Source organism: Panicum hallii, chromosome 9 (assembly GCF_002211085.1).
Source record: "Panicum hallii strain FIL2 chromosome 9, PHallii_v3.1, whole genome shotgun sequence".
Lineage (NCBI taxonomy): Eukaryota > Viridiplantae > Streptophyta > Magnoliopsida > Poales > Poaceae > Panicum > Panicum hallii.
Genome location: NC_038050.1, coordinates 57,258,305 through 57,280,975, shown reverse-complemented (window position 1 = coordinate 57,280,975; position 22,671 = coordinate 57,258,305). Strand labels below are relative to the sequence as shown.

Sequence of the window (22,671 nt, the reverse complement as noted above, 5' to 3'; positions counted from 1 at the left end):
GAGCACTCCGGGAGTGTTCATCGGCTACGCGGAGGGTTCGAAAGCCTACCGCATTCTCGACCCGGAGACACAGCGTGTGCGCACGGCGCGCGACGTTGTGTTCGACGAAGGGCGAGGATGGGCGTGGGACAAGGCGGTGGACGACGGTTCGGCTCCGACGTACGACGACTTCACCTCGAGTACGTCCCTTCGAGGGAGCGGGGAGTAGACAGCTCTTCTTCGCCGAGCGTGCCTACCCCGGTCCCCGAGCCTCCACCGACGCTGGCGCCCGCCACACCGGCGGCACCACGCCCTTCAGCTACGACTCCGGCTGCGCCGAGTTCCTCGGCTGCACCACCACAGCCGGCGACGCCACGAACTCCAGTACCGATAGCCACTCCTCCGGGCCCGTCTACTTCGACACCTGCTCGTGCTGAGCGCAGTCCGGTGGAGTTCGCTACTCCGCTCTCTCATGACGAGGAGCGCGTCGACGCGTACCATGACGGCGAGCCGTTGCGGTATCGTACGATGGAGGACCTTCTCGGTGATCAGCCGTGCCGGACTGGTGCCTCACGACCTGGAGGCACAGTTGCATCTCGCATGTGACGACGGCGAGCCTCGGTCTTTCGCAGAGGCCGGGGACACGCGGCATGGCGTGCCGCGATGCGTCGGAGATGGATGCGATTGAGAAGAATCGCACTTGGGAGCTTGCTGATCTCCCTCGCGGTCACCGCGCGATCACCCTTAAGTGGGTGTTCAAGCTGAAGAGGGATGAGGCCGGCACCGTCGTCAAGCACAAGGCCCGCCTGGTGGCACGAGGTTTCGTGCAGCAGGAGGGCGTCGACTTCGACGATGCCTTCGCTCCCGTAGCACGGATGGAGTCCGTGCGACTCCTCCTTGCGCTAGCTGCCCAGGAGGGCTGGCGTGTCCATCACATGGACGTCAAGTCGGCGTTTCTCAACGGCGACTTGAAGGAGGAGGTCTACGTGCACCAGCCGCCGGGGTTTGCGATCCCCAGCAAGGAGGGTAAGGTGCTACGTCTGCGCAAGGCCCTCTATGGCTTGCGGCAGGCCCCAAGGGCGTGGAACGCCAAGCTGGATTCCACGCTCAAGGGGATGGGCTTCGAGCAAAGCCCGCACGAGGCGGCCATCTACCGGCGGGGCAAAGGAGGCAATGCTCTGCTGGTGGGTGTCTACGTCGACGACTTGGTGATCACCGGCACCAAGAATGCGGAGGTGGCGGCGTTCAAGGAGGAGATGAAGGCCACCTTCCAGATGAGCGACCTGGGGCCTCTCTCCTTCTACCTGGGGATCGAGGTGCACCAGGACGACTCCGGGATCACACTTCGACAGACCGCCTACGCCAAGCGCGTCGTCGAGCTCGCTGGGCTCCTTGACTGCAACCCAGCTCTTACTCCGATGGAGGAAAGGCTGAAGCTGAGCCGTGACAGCACAGCAGAGGAGGTAGACGCTACTCAGTACCGGCGTCTTGTGGGGAGCCTCCGCTACCTCGCCCACACACGGCCGGACTTGGCTTCTCCGTCGGCTACGTCAGTCGGTTCATGCAGCGACCGACGACGGAGCACTAGCAGGCCGTAAAGAGGATCATTCGCTATGTTGCGGGGACTCTCGACCATGGTCTCCACTACCCGAGGTGCCCTGGAGCGGCACACTTCGTCGGGTACAGCGACAGCGACCACGCCGGCGACATCGACACCAGCAAGAGCACGAGCGGGATCCTCTTCCTCCTCGGCAAGTGTCTCGTGAGCTGGCAGTCGGTCAAGCAGCAGGTGGTGGCCTTGTCCAGCTGCGAGGCCGAGTACATAGCGGCCTCCACCGCGTCGACTCAGGCGCTCTGGCTCGCTCGACTGCTTGGTGATCTACTCGGCAGAGACACTGGAGCAGTAGAGCTCAGGGTGGACAGCAAGTCCGCTCTGGCCTTGGCGAAGAACCCCGTTTTCCACGAACGGAGCAAGCACATCCGGGTGAGGTATCACTTCATCCGAGGTTGCTTGGAGGAAGGAAGCATCAAGGCGAGCTACATCAACACCAAGGATCAGCTTGCGGATCTACTCACCAAACCCCTTGGGAGGATCAAGTTCCTTGAGCTTTGCTCCAGGACTGGGATGGTCCAATCTTCCCCCAAGACGACGCACAAGACTTAGGGGGAGAATGATGGATAAGTCCTTGCTGCTGGTCTTTGTGGTCCTTAGCAGCAGTTAGCATCTTGTAGTCCTTAGCATCTTGGACTGTAGGCATCTTGGACTAAAGGACAGCAGTTAGTGTCCTCTCTAGGACAGCAGTTAGTGTCCTCTCTAGGACAGCAGTTAGACTAGTGTTAGACTAGCATTATTGGCTTTGTTGCTGCCCAGCAGCCTGCTGTATATATATGTGGCCACCCCTCCCGTTGGAAGGCATGGCATTGTGAGTGTGAATGAAGAAAAACCCAGAAAACTTCCCAAACTTGAGTGTCATCCTCTCAGCTCAATGAGAGTGAAAATTGAGCTCCTAACAAGCATCAATGTTCAATAGATTCAAGCAGAAATCAAAATTGCACTGTTAACACAACTAAACCTGGAACTCTCCATTTCTTTTAGCCTAAAGTAAGTGCATGCATTAGGTAATCCGTACAGTCCCCAGATCAATCAAAAGTTTAAGAACCCCACACAAGGGATCACCAGAGAGAGTAACACTGCACCAGAAAAGGCAACAAAAACAACCTAGAGATATAAGTAAATGAATGCTAATCCACAAGTGGGAAGATGAATCTCAAGCAAGTACGGGTGAGAAATACCATTTTAGTGAATCTAATTAAGTGTCCAATCATATATTTTGAGATAAGCAACGCAACATAGCAATGGGTTTTCTACAGAAAACTTTTATGTGAACTACGAGCTACCATACTATCCATATCATCCAAAATATTAAATACAAACAAGAAGGATACCTTATGTATCTGCCACACTGTAATAATGTTATCCTTACACATCACCGGTCTTTAGACAATGTAGGCTTTTGCCATCAAATGAATGCTAGCTTGATAGTTAAACATTGAGCACATGCTAAATGTATAAAATGTTCAAGATTTACGATTAGGACTACAATGCAGGGTTAGGGAAGGCCAGAGGCAAGGGTGACATGTTGTGTAAACTGGTGGTGATGGTGCCGCTACCGGACACAGGAAGGTAAGAAGACGGTGGTGGTTTCAGTGGCTGGCACGACATCAACATTGATGAGTCAGGAAGTGCCGCTATCGACAGTGGCTGAAAAAGGCCAAGGGATGCAAAGCAGACAGCTGTGACTCTGAGGCTAATTGCATTAGAGCAGGCACCAATGGCCACATGTGCAAGGTCTTCACTCTTCAGCAAAGCGAAGGGACAGCGATGGTGATTCTGTGTAGGAGGAAGAGCCACTAGTACTGATGGAAAAGAAGGGGATGTGTCGGAGGAGGAAGTGGCATTCACTAATTTTGGTCTTGAGGAGCAATGTTGTCTATTGTTAACACACTAGAAAACACTAATCTGCAGGTTGCATTAGGAATGTCTCACAAAACATGGAATCATCTGCAAAATGGTCAACTGTAGTTGGAGTTACTACTAGTATAGGACCTCTTGTGCAATTGAGCAAGACAGAACTCGCAAATGGAGGCAATTTTACAGTCACATCCCTCGTGTAGCCATTGCGCCAGAAACAAATAAAAGTACAAGTTCCTTGCTAGTCCAGCAAACGACTCTATGCAGAACCGTTAAGCAAGTGTTCCATCCAACATTGTTGCTAAAAACCGCCCGCATCAGCATGGGGGCATGGGGTTCCATTTTAACCTCCCAAAATTTGGAAAATATATTACATACTGCCCAAACGATTTCGTTCCGTGAAGCTACGTCGTCATTAGGGGTGCCGATGCACCCACAGAAAAATTAGATCGCTATATATGCATCCCTGACATCTCAACTGCATGCATCCATAAGGCAAGCGCCCCCCCCCCCCCCCCCAAACCCCCCCCCTTCAATTTGCTGTAGCCGCCACTGCATAAACGCCTTAATTCGGTGTGCAGAAGCCCTACGGTGGCAACCAGTGTCGATCCTGGCTGGCATCTCGCACGCTGAAGAAGAAGAACCTAACTAAGCCGCGGGCACTACCCAGCAGCCGCACCACAATAATCCCCCAACTAACTGAACGGAGCGCAGAGCAACGGAATACTTGGTCTGATTTCGAACAAACCAGCTCCTGAAGCAAGAGAAACACCCAAGAAAAGGTAGTATTACTGCTTACCCGCGAGAAGAAAACGGAACCAATCCGCGTCAGGGCCGTGCGGATCTCAGCTCCACTGGAGCGAGAGAGGGGAGCGGCTGCCGCGGACTTGAGGAGCGGCCGGTGGGGGATCCGCGGGGGTCGGGCCGGTGAGAGGGGACGAGCTCGCGAGCAGGTGGCGGCGGCGAGGTGTGCTGGCTCTGGAAGTCTGGATCGGGGGCGAGCAAAACCGAATCGGGGGCCGTACCGTAGGATAGGTCGGCGCAGCCAAATTTCGGCCAAATCGAGTTGAAGTCTGATTCGGATATTCCGCTTCAGCAAGTTCGAGAGACACTTTTTTAGTGTAGTACTGATTTGAGTTGGGTGGTAGTTCGTTCATTCTAAATTATAGATTATTTTTATATACATAATATAAATTTATCTATATATGCCTATATATCTATATATACAGTAAATTTTATAGATCTAGAATTGCATCTGGACGTCACTTTGTCTAGATATATAGCCAGAATTGCATTCTTTGCTGGGTCGGAGGGAGTAAGTTAGGTCGGAGGGAGTAAGTTACTAAATCAACCGTACGGAGGATAAAGTGTTCTACATGCTGTCGAAATGCCATGACTTTTAGGCATATGGGTTTGTCGGATTTGAACTTTTGAAGTTGCGAGGTTGAATTGTCAATCATATTTTCTCGACAACTTCAAATCTATTATTCTATCAATGGATACCAAAGTTGCATTGTTTTTTTTCCAAAGCTTCCCGGATTGGTAAATAACATGATTTTGGTAAGATATAAGTCCGGATACAAATTATTTGTGTTGGTTGTCGTGGTATCTCTTACTAGTTGTTATTGTAGAAGGTGGTGATGTCATCTTGAAGCCACTTGATTATTTGGTGCGGGTGATTCAATGAAGCCACTTGATCATTTATCGTGGATGTCAAGTTGGTTCAATGAACATGCTGTCTTTCATGTTGTCTTTTGCTTCTTTTAAACGCAAATATATAATTTCGAATCAAATTATTATCATATCAACATATAACACGCGTTGCATGGTAACTAGCGAAAGACCAAAGCAAAACTTCAAAAAGGCACACTATACATGATGTGGTAGGTCTACCTTGCCCACACGGTGAAGCCAGCGCCATGCCAGCCCCAGATATTACACGACATCTGCTGCTCTTCAAAACGAACTCTGACAGAATTAAGCTATATATAGCTAGGTTTTGTTTTTGTTCCCTTTGACACGGTCGATCCTTCGTTTGCTAACCACCAAACCATCCCCGGCAGATGACGACATCAAACGTAGGGTACCAATTAAGACTAACCAAACACAGTACACTCAATTAGTTAAGCATAATCAACCAGAGTGTCGTTACACCATAGCGATTACTAACTCAAAAATGGAGCGAGCACTTGTCACATCCTCTCGCGCCACTGCTAATTCCTCTCCTAATCCACCCCACCACTGCAAAATCAAGCAAGCCAGATGCAGAAGAAATTAGGGGTTAGGCTGACCAAGACGCTACTCCCAGCTAGCAATGTGTTAATGTAATAGGAGCCGTGTGTGATAGATACTATATTTATATATAATGACCCTGCTGACCTAACCAATTAGACCTTGGCGAACTCGCCGTCCCTGCACACGCCAACGTCGATGGTCATCGACCGATCCTTGCCCTTCTTCGGCGACGACACCACCCTGCAGCAGTTCCTCCTCGGCGACTGCACGATCGATCAGAAATTCCCATTCAGAATTGAGAGGAAGGCCGCCGCACAGGTTATACACACGACGTACCCTCTTCCAGAGGTCGGGGTCGGGCTTCTTGTGCACGACGATGTGGTCGAGCAGCGCGCCGGGGTCGGCGATGCGCCACCGGCAGGCGGGGTGCTTCACCCGGTGCCGCTCGTACTCCGTCACCGTCACGTTCCGGCGCCGCTCCATCCGGCTCCCCCGCATGTAGTAGACGTGCGGCTTCTGGCACGGCTGCCGCGCCACCGGCCGCGTGTTGAACGAGTAGGCCGTGTAGTCGGCGCGCTTGTACCAGTTGAGGAAGCTGCGCATGGGCGTCTCCATCTCCCGCGGCGACAGCACCCCGCGCACCACCATCACCGCGAACCCCCACGACACAGACACCGTCCACTGGTGCGCCCGGTCGTAGCACACCGACTGCTGCGCCACCGCCGCCGAGTCCAGCCGCACGGGCCCGTCGAACAGCCGCCGCAGCGCCCCGGCCCGCGACGGCGTCGACGGGAACACCGGCTCCAGGAAGTCCAGGTGGTGCAGCGTCACCAGCGGCGCCACCGGGTGCGCGCCCAGCAGCCCCAGCACGTCGCCCCACAGGTCGCACTGGTGGAACCCCGGGTGCCGGGTCAGCGGCACGCCCAGCTCCGACATGCACGCGTGGATGCGGTCGTCGCTGCCGTACAGCGCCGGGTACCGGTGCAGGCACCCGTCCTGCATCTTCGCCAGCTCCTCCGCCAGCGCGTGGCTGATGGCGAACCCGCCGCCGCCGAACGCCATGCCGTACGAGAAGATGAGGTTCTGGATGTGGCTCTCCGACGGCGACCCGATGTAGTACGGCTGCCGGTGGTCGTACTGCGACAGCACGTGCACCAGGTTCTCCGGCAGGAACACCGTGTCGTCGTCGCCCATCACGAACCACCGCACGCCGGGGAGCCCCAGCCGGAACGTCTCGGAGACGATGCGCGAGATCCGGAGCGCCGACCGGCTGCCCGCGCCGTGGGTGTAGGGGAACTTGGACGTGTCCGAGCTCACCATGATCGCCGGGAGACCCGTGCGGGAGCTCTTGGAGTAGAACTCCTGCACGGGCCGGTCCATCCACACGAACCCGCGCATCCTCCCCGGCCGCCACCACAGCTTGATGTACTCCTTCCGGCTCTGCCACAGCGACGCCGACGCGCCGATGCCGAACGCGATGTGGCGCAGCCCGGTGGGCGCTTCCTCCGCCGTTACCCTCGCCTTGGCCGCAGGAGCCGGTGGAGGAGGAACCGAGGACGAAGCGTTCAACGAAACGTTGGGCTTGGCCACCATGAAATGGCTCGCCATGACGACGTTGCCCTCCGGCGAGCACCGCGGGTTGTAGAACTGTGACGCGGCGATGACGACGAAGTACAAGACCAGCACCGGCAGGACGACGTAGAGGAAGAAGCCGTAGAGGAAAGAGGAGGACTTGGCCGCCCCCTTCCCCGCGCCGCCGTACACGGCTGCGCTGCCGTGCGCGACATTGGCCTCCTTGTGGTGGAGCTTCTCTCCAGCTCCTCCCCTCATGCCAATGCCCCGGTGGATCAAGCAAGCCTAGCAGATCGCAATGACAGATGGATTAGTTTCTAAAAAAGGTTAGAATGTCGTGCTGATGTTTAATATAACGAGATGATTAATTGTGTGGCTGGTCGTTTTGTTCGTTGTGGAGGCCAAGCATGTCTGCATGCATAGATTTCTCTGGTCAATGGCCGCACCACCTTTCTTGGATCTTCCTTCACCGGAGCCCCGCATCACCTTTCTTGGATCTTCCTTCTCCGGAGCTAGTTACTGTTGACCAGGTCCATACTCCACACTGTTGGAAGAGAGAGAGAGAGAGAGAGAGAGAGAGCTTTTCTAAATAATAGAATACAATATCCCAACATTTACATGAAAGATTTTTTTAGATAATTGAAGAAAATCTAGTTCATTCTTCTCAGGGACATTATCGGAAAACTGAGTCCCTGATGGCTCACGATATTCCTATTGGTTTAATGAAAACTGACATGATCTTTAATTCGTACACCCAAATCACTACACCATCTTATCATTCGTGGGAAGTGAAGAAGTGTAATGTGGTGTGGCACGCCAGGATCAATTGCTCTTGATCATTCAGACTTTGCTGCAACGCAGAATCAGATTTGGAAAAAAGGGTTTTGATTGGAATTTGTTAAAAACAACATCATTTCTTTGAGCCAAATTGCTCAATCAAAAGGTGACGCCCCGTCAACAAGCTTAATTTTGGTTTTCTGTGCCGCCCTGTTTGCTCCACTAGTTGAACAAGTTATGCACATTCAAAGGTGGATGAAACCAAAAACAATATGTACGGCCCACCATAGAAACTTAGTATGATGATAATAAAAAAGAGGTGATTAATAGTTTCCATTGAACTTCAAAGAGAGCACTACTTAATTATGTTCTAATTTCTCTTAGTTTTTTCCTTCATTAGGATAACACCTCTTTTGATATACCAAACTAAAACATTTATCTTTAGTAGTATTTATCCGCCAATGTTCTTGTGAAACTCTAACCCCCACTAGTGACAAGATGCCAATATACCACTGAATCGGTCGAGAAGAAAAAATTTTACACAGAGACCACATAAACATATCTATACCCTCCTAAAAACTAATGTTTGCAATTCTTGCTATAAGTCTACAATTTCAACAGCTTGTTTCCCACCAACATCTTTTTGAAAGAAACATTAAGTGGTGTTGAGCTAAAAATATCTGATGTAGTGGCATATTCCTTTCAAGCTGACGTTATATAAATTTGGGTATTGGGATTTCCATGGCCGAATACCCATCCATATGTGTACCTTGATTGAACTTAAAGTACCCTAAGTTAAGAAACCGGTCGTTCACTCCATTAAGCCCATCCGAAATTGTGAATCCTAGCCTTTTTAGAAACCTGACTTAAAGTTTTACTCTAAAGGTATTAGTTACCAAGAAACTCTTGCCTCGTACCATCCTCATTGGATAATTTAAAAAGTCACTTGTTGAGTAAACATTTACTTTGTATGGGTAAATTTTGGATTCCTAAACCTCTCCGATGTTTTGGGTGGCATTCTATATCCTATTAGACCACTCTATACTCTTCTTATGCTGATCATTCTTCCAAAAAAATCTTGATCTAAAGTACTTCATTTTCCTAAAGATTCCTTATAAGGATCTTCAAAAAATGAGAGCATAAACATTAGCAAACTAGACAACATTGAATTGACGCACAAGTTGCTCGCCCACTGAAATTAAGTTACCTTTCCATTACCTTGGCCATCCCGTTTTCAAACTTGTCTTCAGTTATTTTAGTCTTTATTGTGTAATTTATTAGGATGCCGATTAATAAAAAGATAGGATCCAAGTTTACAAGCAAATAAACAAGAGTACAGTACTCTATGCTCTTTTACCTAACCAAAGTAGAAGATATCACTTTTGTGAAGGTTAATTTTGAGAATATGTTCTCAAAATCGCATATTAAAACTTCATGTTATATGCTTGGTCAATATCATAACCCAAAAGAATTATCATGTCATTCATGCATTGTTGAATAGAGTCAGTAGGCAGCCATCTTGTACTAAATGTGTTCCACCCCTTTCACTTGGTCATCTGCCATGACGTTAGCAATGATAATATCCAATATATTAGCAACTATGTTGAAAAGCATTGCCAACAGTGGATCACCCCGCCTAAGTCATTTTTCAGATAAATAACAACCTATCTTATTAAAGATTCTAATTTGGACATTTCCTTCTTTGGTAGTATTGTCGTAGATTTTTTATATAAGATTCAATGTATATGTGTTGTATGTATAATTTTTTCATAAGAATGCAAGCTATAGTACTTGGTTATATATATTCTCTACTGATAATATATACTTTCTAATGATAATTACCAAGGTTCATACTACAAATTTAATTGAAGGTTTAGAAGGTATTCATGCGTGGTTATCCGAATTTAGCGACTAATAGGAGTTTTGACCTAGATACATGGCAAACACTAAGGGCTTCTCTAGTGGCCGGTGTATGATCCTATATGGTTTTGATGAATCAAATCATCACAGCTGGAAGGAGTTGATTCATTAAGAGAATCCACTATCTTTCATGAATCAAATCATGTGCAATAAAAGAAATAAACAACCTCACTCATGACATAATAAAAAATAATTTATAGCAACACCCTATTTTTTTTAGGGATGGGTCACTTCCTACAAAAAGAGCGGGGTTACTATAGTAGCAGATCCGCCCCTTTAAATCCCATCTTTAGGGGTGGGTGACACCATCACCTGCCCCTGAAAATGAGCCCTATTTTCAGGAGCAGGCGATCTCATTTTCAGGGGCGGGTGATGGTGTCACTCGCCTCTAAAGATGCATTTTCAGGGACGGGTGATGACGTCACCTGTCCCAGAAAATGGGGGTTATTTTTAGGAGCGGGTGGTGCCATCACCTGTCCCTAAAAATACCCATAAAAATCTAGGCAGTGGCTTCCTCCTCCTGAGAGCCCATTGCTTGCTCAGGGGAGGTGTTGCCCAAAAATCTAAAAAAAGAAAAAAGGGGAGGGGAGGTTTTAAACTTAATTTCCTTTGAGTTGGGGGCTCTATGAGGTAAGTTGATGCCAATCTCATATCTTTTTAAGCTTTTAAGATAGTTTTAAGGTTCAAATGGAGCTCTCTTAGGGTACAAATTTCACTTTTTGATATCTTTTGCTATATTTTTTGAATTAATTGAATTTTCAGTAAAGATGATGCCACCTGCCCTTACAAATATGGTATTCTAAGGCTACTATGCCCTATAGAACTAGAAATTTGTACCTTAAGACTATTGTGCTCTATAGAACTTGAAAAAAGTAGCCAAGTATATTTTAGATTATATAATGCTTAAGAGTATGGAAATCAGTAAGTATGACTTGAGTTGTATGAGACAGTAAGTGTTGGAGAATCCTACATTGTTGTTTCAACACTTTTAACCATTATATACACTGAAATATAGTTGTCATATTTTTTTCTAGTTCTATAGATGACAATAGCCTTAGGGTAAAAGTTTCACCTTTTTGGGATGTTTTTAATTATATTGTTTAAAGTAGTTGAATTTTTAGTATAAAATTGAAAAAGATTTCAGGGGCGGGTGGGGTCCCCACCCGCCCCTACAAATGTTTTTCAAATTGGTTACGAAAATTCAATTAAATCAGAAAATAGCAAACAACATAAAAAAAGGTGAAATATGTACCCTAAGGCTATTGTGCCCCGTAGAACTAGAAAAAAAATATGCTAAGTATATTTCAGATTATATAATGCTTAAGAGTGTGGAAACCAGTAAGTATAGCTTGAGTTGTATGAGATAGTAAGTGTTGGAGAACCTACATTATTGTTTTAATATTCTTAACCATTATGTACACTGAAATATAGTTGTCATATTTTTTCTAGCTCTATAGGTGACAATAGTGTCGGTACATACAGACAGGGGTACTTTCTGCTAGGATGTCTAGGTCCTTAGCGCGTCGCTGCCGCCTCACAGGTAAGGACGCGATGGTGTCCGACTCCGGCGTGTGCGCTAACCGCATCGTGGTGGACGCGCGCCACCACATGCTCGGCCGTCTATCCTCCATCATCGCCAAGGAGCTCCTCAACGACCAGAAGGTCGTGGTTGCCCGCTGCGAGGAGATCTGCCTCTCTGCGGGCCCCGTCTGTTAGTAAGTCGTCTGACAGGGTCTTCAACCAGACGGGCGCAAGGTTATCCGTGACCTCGCCCTTGTCCTATGAGTGACGGGGCGTACGGCCCGGGCCTGACAGCTGGGATCATGGTCTCCGGACTCCCCCCCCCCCCCGTGCTCATATAGGTCCAGCGCCTCCACGTGCCCACGAGGACAGGGTGCACGGGAATGGCCTCCACAAGCCCGGACCGCCCAGGGGGTCCAGCGCCGCCACGTGTGGGAGCCAGACCCCTCTGGCCCTGTCTATCCGGACTGGCCTCGGGGGCTCAGACCTCCCTTTCAGATGGGGTCCGGTGCCGCCACATGCCGCCTCAAGCTGCCAAGGAGGTGGCTGCAGGGCCAGCCCTACCACGTGCCCGTGGCAGAAGGCCCTCTGCGGGACGCCAGCCCAACTACCGCATTAAATATGGGTAGGTGGGCTGCGCGTGCCCAGGACAGGGCATGGCCTGCCCACTGACACACCGGGCAGGTGTGCTGACACCACGGTAAGCCCGCCTGTCTCCAAGGCGGCGCGTCACTGTGCACTGTGCGCGGGCACGCGGCGTACAGTCAACTCACTGCGTCGCACACGTGAGCAAAGAGTAATGATGGTCTGCTACAGGAGAGCCGAGGCGTGCGCTGCCATAGTGTGCGCGGAGACGACGGCGCGGCGGGTCAGCGCAGCTCCTTCACTTGTCAGAGGGTACTAGCCCAATAGTGACAGCACGTCTTCCACTGTGCGTAGCACTGGCAGCAGGCACTGTGCCGGTAAGGCGGCACAGGACCGTACCCTGGCTGCAGATACGGACATCAACTTCTCGATCAAGAGAACTACAGAGAGGAGCTGGAGAGGAAGATCTCCATATCTCTCGTATTATAGGTTCCAGTCGCCGGGCCCACCTGTCAGGGTCCCGCATAGTGTACGCATTCCCCTTGAGCCTATAAAAGGGAGAGTGCACTCGTTAGAACGATAACTTCTAAGTCCATAAGGTTCACAAGGCCCAACAATTTCCCAAGCTTTCTCAAGCAATACAACACTCAAGTGGACGTAGGGTATTACGCTCCGGCGGCTCGAACCACTCTAAATCCTCGTGTTTTTTTCCGTGTTCATCCACCATTTGACCAAGCATTCCTAGGTCTCCCCCAAACTCTTCCTAAACTAGGATTAGGCGGGTGCATTCCGCCACCCGGCTGGAGATCTCCTCCAACATTTAGCGCGCCAGGTAGGGGGATCGAGGGTTTGGTTGGCGCTTGGTCAAGGCTCAAGACCGCAATGGCGCGGCAAAATGGGCATCACGACCTTCTGTTGGGCGAGGAAGTGGCGTCATCCACGCCACACGCCTCGCACCGTCCCCCAACCAGGGTGGCGACGCGTGCTGCACCACAGCGCGCTGCGGAGCGAGCCTCCGTGGTCCAATCGCAGCCTGCACCAAACGGGCCGCTCGTGGCAGCCAGGGAGTTGCTCCGCAACCTGCCTGGTGAGGCAGCCTCGCCTGATGCGTAGAGGCAATGGCGTGACGACGTCGACCGCCTCCTCAACCTGGCACAGGTTTCCCCAGGCTCAGCGGGGGGATCTGCGTCCAGGCAGCGCTGTCGTCAGGGCGGTGCATCCGGCTCCGTGCACTCTCCATCAGTGAGGAGTGCAGGACCAAAGATCTCTAGGCTGAACTCAACCGCAGACGTGCGGGAGAGGATGCCCGCACCTCCACCGAGCGGGCGCGCAACCGCCGACTCAATATTGAGGGTCGAGATCTTGTGCCCGAGCTTAACGCGGCTGTGACAAGGCCGCAGGGACTCGTTCAGGCACTAGTGGCTTGGGTGGGCTGCGCAGTGCTCGCAGATGACCTCCGTGCGATGGTCTGGCCGTACAAGTTTCGGCCACACCTGCCGGAAAAGTATGACGGGTCAACCAACCCGTCAGAATTTCTGCAGGTCTACATCACCGCAATCACGGTGGCTGGGGGTAACGATGCCGTCATGGCAAGTTACTTTCATGTAGCCTTGACCGGGCTTGCCCGGACCTGGCTCATGAACCTCACTCCGGGATCCATCCAATCTTGGGGTGAGCTCTGTGCGCAGTTCACGGCGAACTTCGCCAGTGCGTACCAACAGCATGGAGTGGAGGCCCACCTCCATGCCGTGAGGTGTAGGATCGAGAAGGCGGACTAGAGGGGGGGTGAATAGTCCTTTCTAAAACTAATTGCGCCGGCTAACCAAAACTTATGCGGAATTAAAACTATTCGTTCAGTCAAGACTTCACCCCTCTAACTATGACTCTAAGGCACTCCAAAAAGATCCTACACAAAGCAAATGGAGTGCCAAGCTAGTAAGAGCTCTCCTAACAATTCTAATGCCAAGCCACAGAAGTCTAAGCACTAGTACTTCACAAACAAGGGGAGCTCCTGCACAATTCTAATGGGCAGTAGCACAAATCCAAACCTATGCTCACTAGATGCTCAAGGACAAGGATACACAATGCAAACTCAAGAGCTCAACTTGCTTAGCTACACAATCTAAGCAAGAGCAACTAATTAAACTACACAAGCTAACTAGTTACACTATGATCTCTACTTCTAGCTACACAAGCAAGAAGATGATTAGCAAGCTACACAAACTAACTAAACACTAGAGAGCAACTACACAAGCACAAGATATATATGAATGTAAATACAAGGCTTGTGATTTGGAGAATGCAAACCACCGAGAAGAGTAGACAAGATTGACACGGTGATTTTTATTCCGAGGTTCACTTGGTTGCCACCAAGCTAATCCCCGTTGAGACAAGCTCCAAGGTTGCCGCCGATCCTCTTGCTAGTGGTGACTCTCAAGTCACACTCTCCCACATGGAGTGCTCACACCGAGCTCTAGCACATGATCTGGACGAACCACTTGTTGCTCTTCACGTCTCGCTCAACTAGAGTTGCTCTTCGCGGCTCCCGCGGGGTGAGCACAATACCCCTCACAATCTCTTCTCCGGAACACCACACAATCTTCTTGCGGGCTTCAACGGAGCCTCTTCCCACCAAACCGTCTAGGAGGTGGCAACCTCCAAGAGTAACAAGCACACCGGCTTGCAACACGATCACCTAGTGCCACTCGATGCAATCTCTCAAAGCAATCGCACTAGAATCGCTCTCTCACTCAATCGGATGATCACTATCAAGTTAGAGTGAGTAGAGGGCTCTCAAGCACTCTCACACATGGACACCAAGTCCCCAAGGTGCTCAGCACCCTCAAATGGCCGGCCACATCCTCTATTTATAGAGGGAGGCCCCAAACTAGCTGTTACACTCAAATCCCGAGAAAATAGAGATTTCGCGGACTGTCCGCCTCACAGAAACCGGACCGTCCGCCATTCAAAACCAACGGCTAGAACAGCAATTATTATGTGTCAGAGTCGACCGTTAGAGCCCCGGGCGGACTGTCCGCGCCCCTGGGCGGACTGTCCGCGGTTCAAAACTTCGAACCAACCGATTTGCAAACGTCTCTGACTAAATCTGGAAGTGAACGGCGGACTGTCCGCTCCCCATGGGCGGACTGTCCGCATATCAAAAAGTGAGCACACACAGAAACCGTAGTGTTTCTGTCCCAGAATTTTCAGTAGGAGGCGGACCGTCCGCCCCCAAGGACTGGACGGTCCGCAGTTCATTTTGGACACCCAAGATAGAACTACCAAGATTCTGCGCCCGTTTCAGCTTTTAAGGGCGGACCATCCGCCCCCATGGACCGGACGGTCCGCAGTTCATTTTGGACCACCAATAGAGCCAAAAACGGCTCTGTTAGAGCTCATCCGGGATAACGGCGGACCGTCCGCCCCCCCCATAGGCGGACCGTCCGCAGGTCTATTTCCAGCAGAAATGTACCTTGGTAAAACGGCCATAACTCTTAGCTCCGATATCCAAATTAGGAGATCTTGGACTCTATGGAAAGCTAATTCAGAGGGCTACACAACCCAACTGAATACTTGATCCAAAACACAATGGATCAAAGCAGTATTCCACTCCAAGAGACAACCTAATTTCCGGAGAAAACCGAAAAACCTTTCTTGCTTCCTAAAGTTGATCAACATCAACTCCAACTCTTTCTCCTTTGCAAATGTGCCAACACCACCACGTGAACAACACCATGTGCATGTGTGTTAGCATTGCACAATCATTTTCAAAGGATTTTCACTTGATCTCACCACGCCACTCGATCCTAGCAACATCGCAATGTTAGATCGCTCAAGTGGCACTAGATGACCGATATGCAAACAAGTTTGCCCCTCTTGATAGTACGGCCATCTATCCTAAATCCGGTCATGCACTTCTCTACACAACCTTTGACCGGTGAAATGAAATGCCCTACAAGTCATACCTTTGCCTTGCGCATTTCATTTCATTTTCCCAAATGTTGATGCCACACAAGCACCAAATTCCATCAAGCCTTTTGATCATCTTCATAAGTCAACACTTGGCTTGATCTTCCTTGAATGATATGATCCACTCCATATCATCGCATGACCTCTTTGGTCCATCGATCTTGACCTTGCTCGCTCTTCACCGTTGCCTCGGTCCATCAGCGCCAAATCTTGCCCAAGCTTCACCGCCTCTCGGTCCCTCGCTTCAAAGCCTTGACTTGCCCTTCTCCATTGCAACCGGTCCATCAAGCCAAGCCTTGTCTTGATCTTCTCCATTTTGGTCACATAACTTCATGTTATGTCTCATATGCAATGAGCTCCTCGATCACACTATATGAGCATAGCATCAACCCTTAGCCATTTCTCCTCCATGGCACATGTTGCTCATACTAGTGTCTTTGCGTGGACTAATCTCCTGGGTATCTCAACATAAACACTTATTAGTCCACCTAAGTTGTCACTCAATTACCAAAACCAAACAAGGACCTTTCAATCTCCCCTTTTTACCAAAACCAAACAAGGACCTTTCAATCTCCCCCTTTTTGGTAATTGATGACAACTCTACAAAGATATGGAAATTAAGCATATTCCAAGCTAGCACTTTACACACGTGTAAATAGCTAACTTGGTTTGGATTTTATATTTCTTATCCATCATTAAGACCACTTGTGAAAGATTGGATAAGCACCATAAAGATCCGACTTGGTAGTGATAACTCCCCCTACATGTGTGCTCAAGAGATTTAATTTTTAGACTCACACACATGCATAAATATGAAATTTGTGGGATTGTTATCACTACTAAGTGATGCTAAGGTATATAGGATAAACCTTTGAAGCGTGATACCAATTTGAGTTGCATCCTTGAAGTTCATTCCTTAGCATCAATGAGTAACTAGACATTCATCAAAAACTCAAGATACCTCATGAGATCAACAATATTAGAAAAGGCTCTTGATTCATTTGTGAAAAAAATGTCTAGCTAATCTATGATGCTAGTTATCAAATCATCAATCAAGTTCTATGACTAACATACATCACACACACGCAATGCATATATATATTTTAAAACTTATGCAAATGCAAGCAAGCACACGAATATGCACATATCAAATGCAAACAACTACGTTCATGAGCTTGCTCCCCCTACTTGTGTGCTCCTCTTGTCCAAGAATATTGATCCTCCTCAATATTGCTCCTCTTGATCCATGTCCATGATCGCACTCTCATCTCATCTCCCCCTTTGTCATCCAAGGATAATTCATATCTTTGTTCATTTCTCTCCCCCTTTATCATCAATGACCATAAAAAGGGCCGAAACTACATGAAATTTGCCATGTGAAGATCAATGGCTACCACTTGAAGTTGTACCTCTTGTACTTATAGGGTTACCACTTGAATACCCCTTGTAGGCAATCATATGAAGCGCTTGTGGTTTGATATAAAGAGTTGGACTTGGGTAGATGGCTGAGTCTTGAATCTTCATTTTTGATGGATACTTTAAATTTGATTAAAATTGACACCACTTGTAACAACAACATGTGAAAGCATGAAGACCACATTGAAATGCCACATGTAGGATACTAGTAGGATTCTTGACCTTGATACCTTGTAGTGGGGCTCCTCCCCTTATGTCAAAGTGTTTGTCAATCTACTTGAATGTTGAGCTTTTATTGATGAGGGTTGTTTTCTTGATTTGAATTGATCACTTAAAGTAGAGGATCACTTGTGGAACCACTATTGTTGCACTAGATCTACTTGAATGAATACCATTTGTATGACCATGTATATCACCTGTAGAGATATAGTGATATACCTTTTGTTGAATCTAGTATCACTTGTAAAATTATGATGGACCACTTTGTTGAATTTGACATTGATAATCAATTCTGGAACTCGATTGTTTCCATGAGTTTCTTTCTCTTTGACTTGATCTAGATTACTTGCCCAAATAATTCAACTCGGTTTGAACCAATGACAAGCTTCTTCACACCTCATTCTAAGGGTTATCTTGACAATGTTGAGTTAAACACTTGAAAGCTCATTTTCTAGATCAACTATTTGGGTTTACTAGCTCATAAATATGTCATATGTTACCACTAGATCATATCAAGCATAGAAGCAATAGTGGCATCATAAAACATTTAAAATTATTTTATTTTTCATGAATGATCACTATATATGACTATATGCACTAATCATGTCCTTAGCATAGTATGAATGCATATGTCAATCAATTTCACCTTGCTATGTTGGAGTAGAGCATAGTCATTAGATTCCAATTTAGCTCTCCAAATAGCATCATGAAGTCCAATTATAATAGCTTGGTGAAGACAATGAATACCAATATGAAAACCATTATTCACCCATATGAAATGAATACCACTTATCATGAAATGCACTATCTTATTGTGGTTGGCTTGCTTCATCTCTTTGATCCTTGCTTGCATGAGAGAATACCATTTGAATATCACTTGAATTATCATGAATCTCTCTATGTTCGGTGTTGCTTGCTTTTCTTGATCTTCCAATTTAAGTACCAAAAATATGATAAGTACACACTACAATCAAATGGTCTTGTACCTAATACTTGTCATGCTTCTAGCTCCTCTCAAAACCAAACCTAGGTTCCTCAATCACTTGTAACGATGATTCCAACATGAGGACTTTTCAATTTAAGTGACTCAAGATCAATCCAACATTTGTCACTTTTCTGGCAGATTTTGTACTTCTCAAAGAATACATCAAATCTCTCAAAGTACAAGTTGAATTGCCACGAAAATTTGTGGAGATGTGTGGCAGTAAGTCATCTAGTAGCCATAAAAATTTGAGCTTCAATGCATTTCTAGATTGCTACCAGGTTTCACATCTTCACTCATGGGTGCATGCTGAAAACTGCTGCACATGCATTGACAAGATCCGCTCCAAAACCAAAGTATTTCTGATCATATTCTCATAAAATTTGTACAGCAACTAGTACCATAAGTGTAGGGAATGCATACCAAATTTCAAGCCAATCCAAATAGATTTGATCATCCAACTATGGCTATCTTCTCAGCCTACTCAGATTTTCAATAAAGGACAGATTTTGAGCAATTGAGCTATACTTCATCAAATTGAATCAAACTTGATGTTAACTTGTTTGAATACTCTCACAAGACATATATCCAATTATATCACATACTAAATATCATCTCATGATCATATCCATTCAAATTAACTCAATTTTGATTATAAGAATTTAATCCATTCAAACATCTTATAGCAAGCAATAAGAGCATATATATATATATATATCCAATTCAAGCATCTCATATGCACCCAAATGAATGTGATCAACTAGAGATATACCTTTGTAGCTCATGATAAGTTTAGCTGCTTGGATCCACCTGAAAACCGCATGAGCGGACTGTCCGCGTTCCTTGGCGGACCGTCCGCGCTTGCTTAGTGGACACACCATCGGTGTAACCGAAGCTTGCCGGTGCATCTGCCGGACCGTCCGCGGACAATGGCGGACTGTCCGCGCTACCAAAATTCCAACAGCCCAGAATTTTGCCAACTTTCATAATTTCAACTTTGAATTAGTATCATTGCTCATATAAAAATCTAAAAATCTCAAATTTTGCATGAAAACCTTCCAAAGACTCATATGAACAAGTTACAACAAGAATTCAAAAATAAAACGAGTAAAATCATAAAAACTCATAAATGGCTCAAAATTGCTTCAAAAATTTAGAAAAATGAAACAAAGAGTATACATAAGAACCAAATGTCATATGTACTAGTTTTCAAATCATTTTTGAGAAGTCAATATCATTTAACTTATTTTCCAATATGCAAAATGATTTTTCATCCAAAACAAGATTCAACTCAAATAAATTTGCAAGCCATCAAATATTTCCAATAAATCATCACAACTAGAATAAGACATTTGTATGTTGTAGTACTTGGACTTCATTGTTTTGACTTGACATTGGGATGAGAATAGCACTAGGCTCCAATTACCTGACCCAATCACATAATGAACAAGATAAAACCAATTGAGTCAAACCTCTAATATCATTGGTACCTACACACATTTATCCACGATTTGATGGTACCCAAACTAGGTTGGGTCCTCTCAAGTTAGGAGCAACATACTTTGGCAAAGCCTTAGTATGAATAGCGGGATGTTTTGTAATAGCAACAAATGAGGTACCATTACCATCCTTTCTAAGCATAATATGTGCATCAATTGAAATAGACTTAGAATTATTACATAAGGGACATGAATAAGCCATGTGTCCCTTTTCCCGGCATAAGTAGCATCTTCTCTTTTGTTGAGCCTTTCCTTCCTTACTCATTTGATGCTTCTCATTGCCTTGCTTCTCATTATTTGCTTGAGCCTTCTTCTCAAGCTTGTTTAGGCAACCCGAAGCTAGGTGACCCAATATTGCACAACTATGGCACTTGATGTGAGCATGTGAATTCTTATCTTGAATCTTGTTATTACTCAACATCTTGACATCTTGAATATGAGTTGGATGTCTTGCTCTTGCCTTGCCACCCCTTCTTGTTCTCTTTTTCATCATCTTCAAGTCATCAACTTGATCATCATGGTTGATCTTGACTTGAGGTTGGGGTGTCTTCTCTTGCTCAACTTGTGGCTTTGGTTGAGCTTCTTGTTGCTTCACCAATTGCTTGGTTGGACATATTGAGGTGAGGTGACCCCAAGTGCGGCAATTGAAGCATTTGACATGTTTAATCTTTTCTTCTTCCATCTTCAACTTAAGGTTTTCTTTGTTGGGGCAACCATTTGCAAAGTGTCCCATCTCATGGCATTGAAAGCACATGAAATGAGATAGCTTCATTTCTTCTTGCTTCTTCATTTTTCTATCATATTTATTCTTGCCCCATCTCTTGCCTTTGGCTTTGCTCTTGTTGGAACCAATGCCGCTCATGTCACCGAAGTTTCTTTGATTTTTTATTATGCTTTCAAGGGTGACTTTTGATTTTTTCCATCTCTCTATCTTGTTGCTCAAATACTTCACTTGACTTTGGAGCTTTTTGTTTTCTTCTACAAGGTTAGTCTCATATTGCATAGTAGAAGAAGAACAAGCATCTATATGTGAAGTACATGGCATAGACAATAAATCATCACATGAGGTGGATACATGTTTCTTGCCTACATCACAAGCGTTAGCAATATTTTGCAATTGATCCTTTGACCTATGTGATGAGCTCTCACTAGTTTTAATTTCTTTATTAGAAAACTTGCTAGTGAGTAAAGCATGGTCTAGTACCAAGTTCTCATGAGCAACACAAAGCTCCTCATGAGTCAATTTCAGCTCCTCATGTGAACAACTCATGATATAAAGTAGATGTTTTTGTTGTTCACATGTGTCTTTGAGAAATGAGTTTTCTTTTTCCAATTTGATTGTTTTGGCTAACACTTTCTCAAATAATTTGTTCATGCTAGCATATCTATTCAAGAGCTCATTATGTGAATTAGGATCAATCATATTACAATTTGATACCTTTGTGTCACCTTGTGACCTGAAGCAATGTGATGATGGAGATGAGCTTGAAATAGAAATATCATCCATGTATGAACCAACTTGATCATCAAGTGTGCTTTGAGTAGGATCATCATTTGCAGCACTTGAATCATCACCATCAATCATGTCAAGTGAGCTAGTTGTACATTGATCATCATCTTCATCATCATCATCACTTGACCATGAGGTGGAGCAATCTTCCACAACTACCATATCGTGGATGTGCTCACCATCCTCATGTATTTCCTCTATGGTCTTAAAATCATCATGATCATTGGAGGCCGCCCCATATTTCTCATTTAGATAACTCCAAATCTCATGGGCGGTTTCCTTGTCCATGACCTCACAAAGAATGCAATCATGCAAAGATCTAAATAATATGTTAGTAGCTTGGATTCTAGATCTAGGCATTTCTCTTGTGTTTGAGTTAGATTTCTTTCATCCAACACATGAGAAAAACCTACATCTACCATCCACCATATTTGAGGGCAAATAAACTTAAAATTGCATGTCATCCAATTTTTCCACCTTGCAAAGTGTGTGCCATCAAAAATGTGTGGACACCCAACATCTAGCCCATAAGACGCCATCCTCTCGGGTCGGTAAGGACCACAAATGAGAGACCTCAGCTCTGATACCACTTGTAGGATCGAGAAGGCGGACTAGAGGGGGGGTGAATAGTCCTTTCTAAAACTAATTGCGCCGGCTAACCAAAACTTATGCGGAATTAAAACTATTCGTTCAGTCAAGACTTCACCCCTCTAACTATGACTCTAAGTCACTTCCAAAAAGATCCTACACAAAGCAAATGGAGTGCCAAGCTAGTAAGAGCTCTCCTAATAATTCTAATGCCAAGCCACACAAGTCTAAGCACTAGTACTTCACAAACAAAGGGAACTCCTACACAATTCCAATGGGCAGTAGCACAAATCCAAATCTAAGCTCACTAGATGCTCAAGGATAAGGATACACAATACAAACTTAAGAGCTCAACTTGCTTAGCTACACAATCTAAGCAAGAGCAACTAATTAAACTACACAAGCTAACTAGTTACACTATGATCTC

The 22,671-nt window shown here is 46.5% G+C and overlaps 1 protein-coding gene across 1 annotated transcript; it reads right to left on the bottom strand.

Moving 5' to 3' along the window:
• Nucleotides 1-5,838: 5,838 nt before the first annotated feature.
• LOC112873189 lies at nt 5,839-21,944 on the bottom strand. The gene is made up of 3 exons (XM_025936208.1): nt 21,585-21,944; nt 6,023-7,543; nt 5,839-5,949 (listed from the first exon to the last, which is right to left on the bottom strand). Exons 1-3 carry the CDS (start codon nt 21,942-21,944, stop codon nt 5,839-5,841), a joined length of 1,992 nt encoding a protein of 663 aa, XP_025791993.1.
• Nucleotides 21,945-22,671: the final 727 nt, after the last annotated feature.

What these genes read in the sequence shown, in the direction of transcription:
- LOC112873189 (XM_025936208.1), bottom strand. Translation starts at nt 21,944, where the DNA reads ATGGACAAGGAAACCGCCCATGAGATTTGGAGTTATCTAAATGAGAAA. An exon ending in GGTCACAAGGTGACACAAAG is followed by an intron (nt 7,544 to 21,584) that starts GTATCAAATTGT and finishes GCGATCTGCTAG; the next exon opens with GCTTGCTTGATCCACCGGGG. An exon ending in ACCCCGACCTCTGGAAGAGG is followed by an intron (nt 5,950 to 6,022) that starts GTACGTCGTGTG and finishes TCGATCGTGCAG; the next exon opens with TCGCCGAGGAGGAACTGCTG.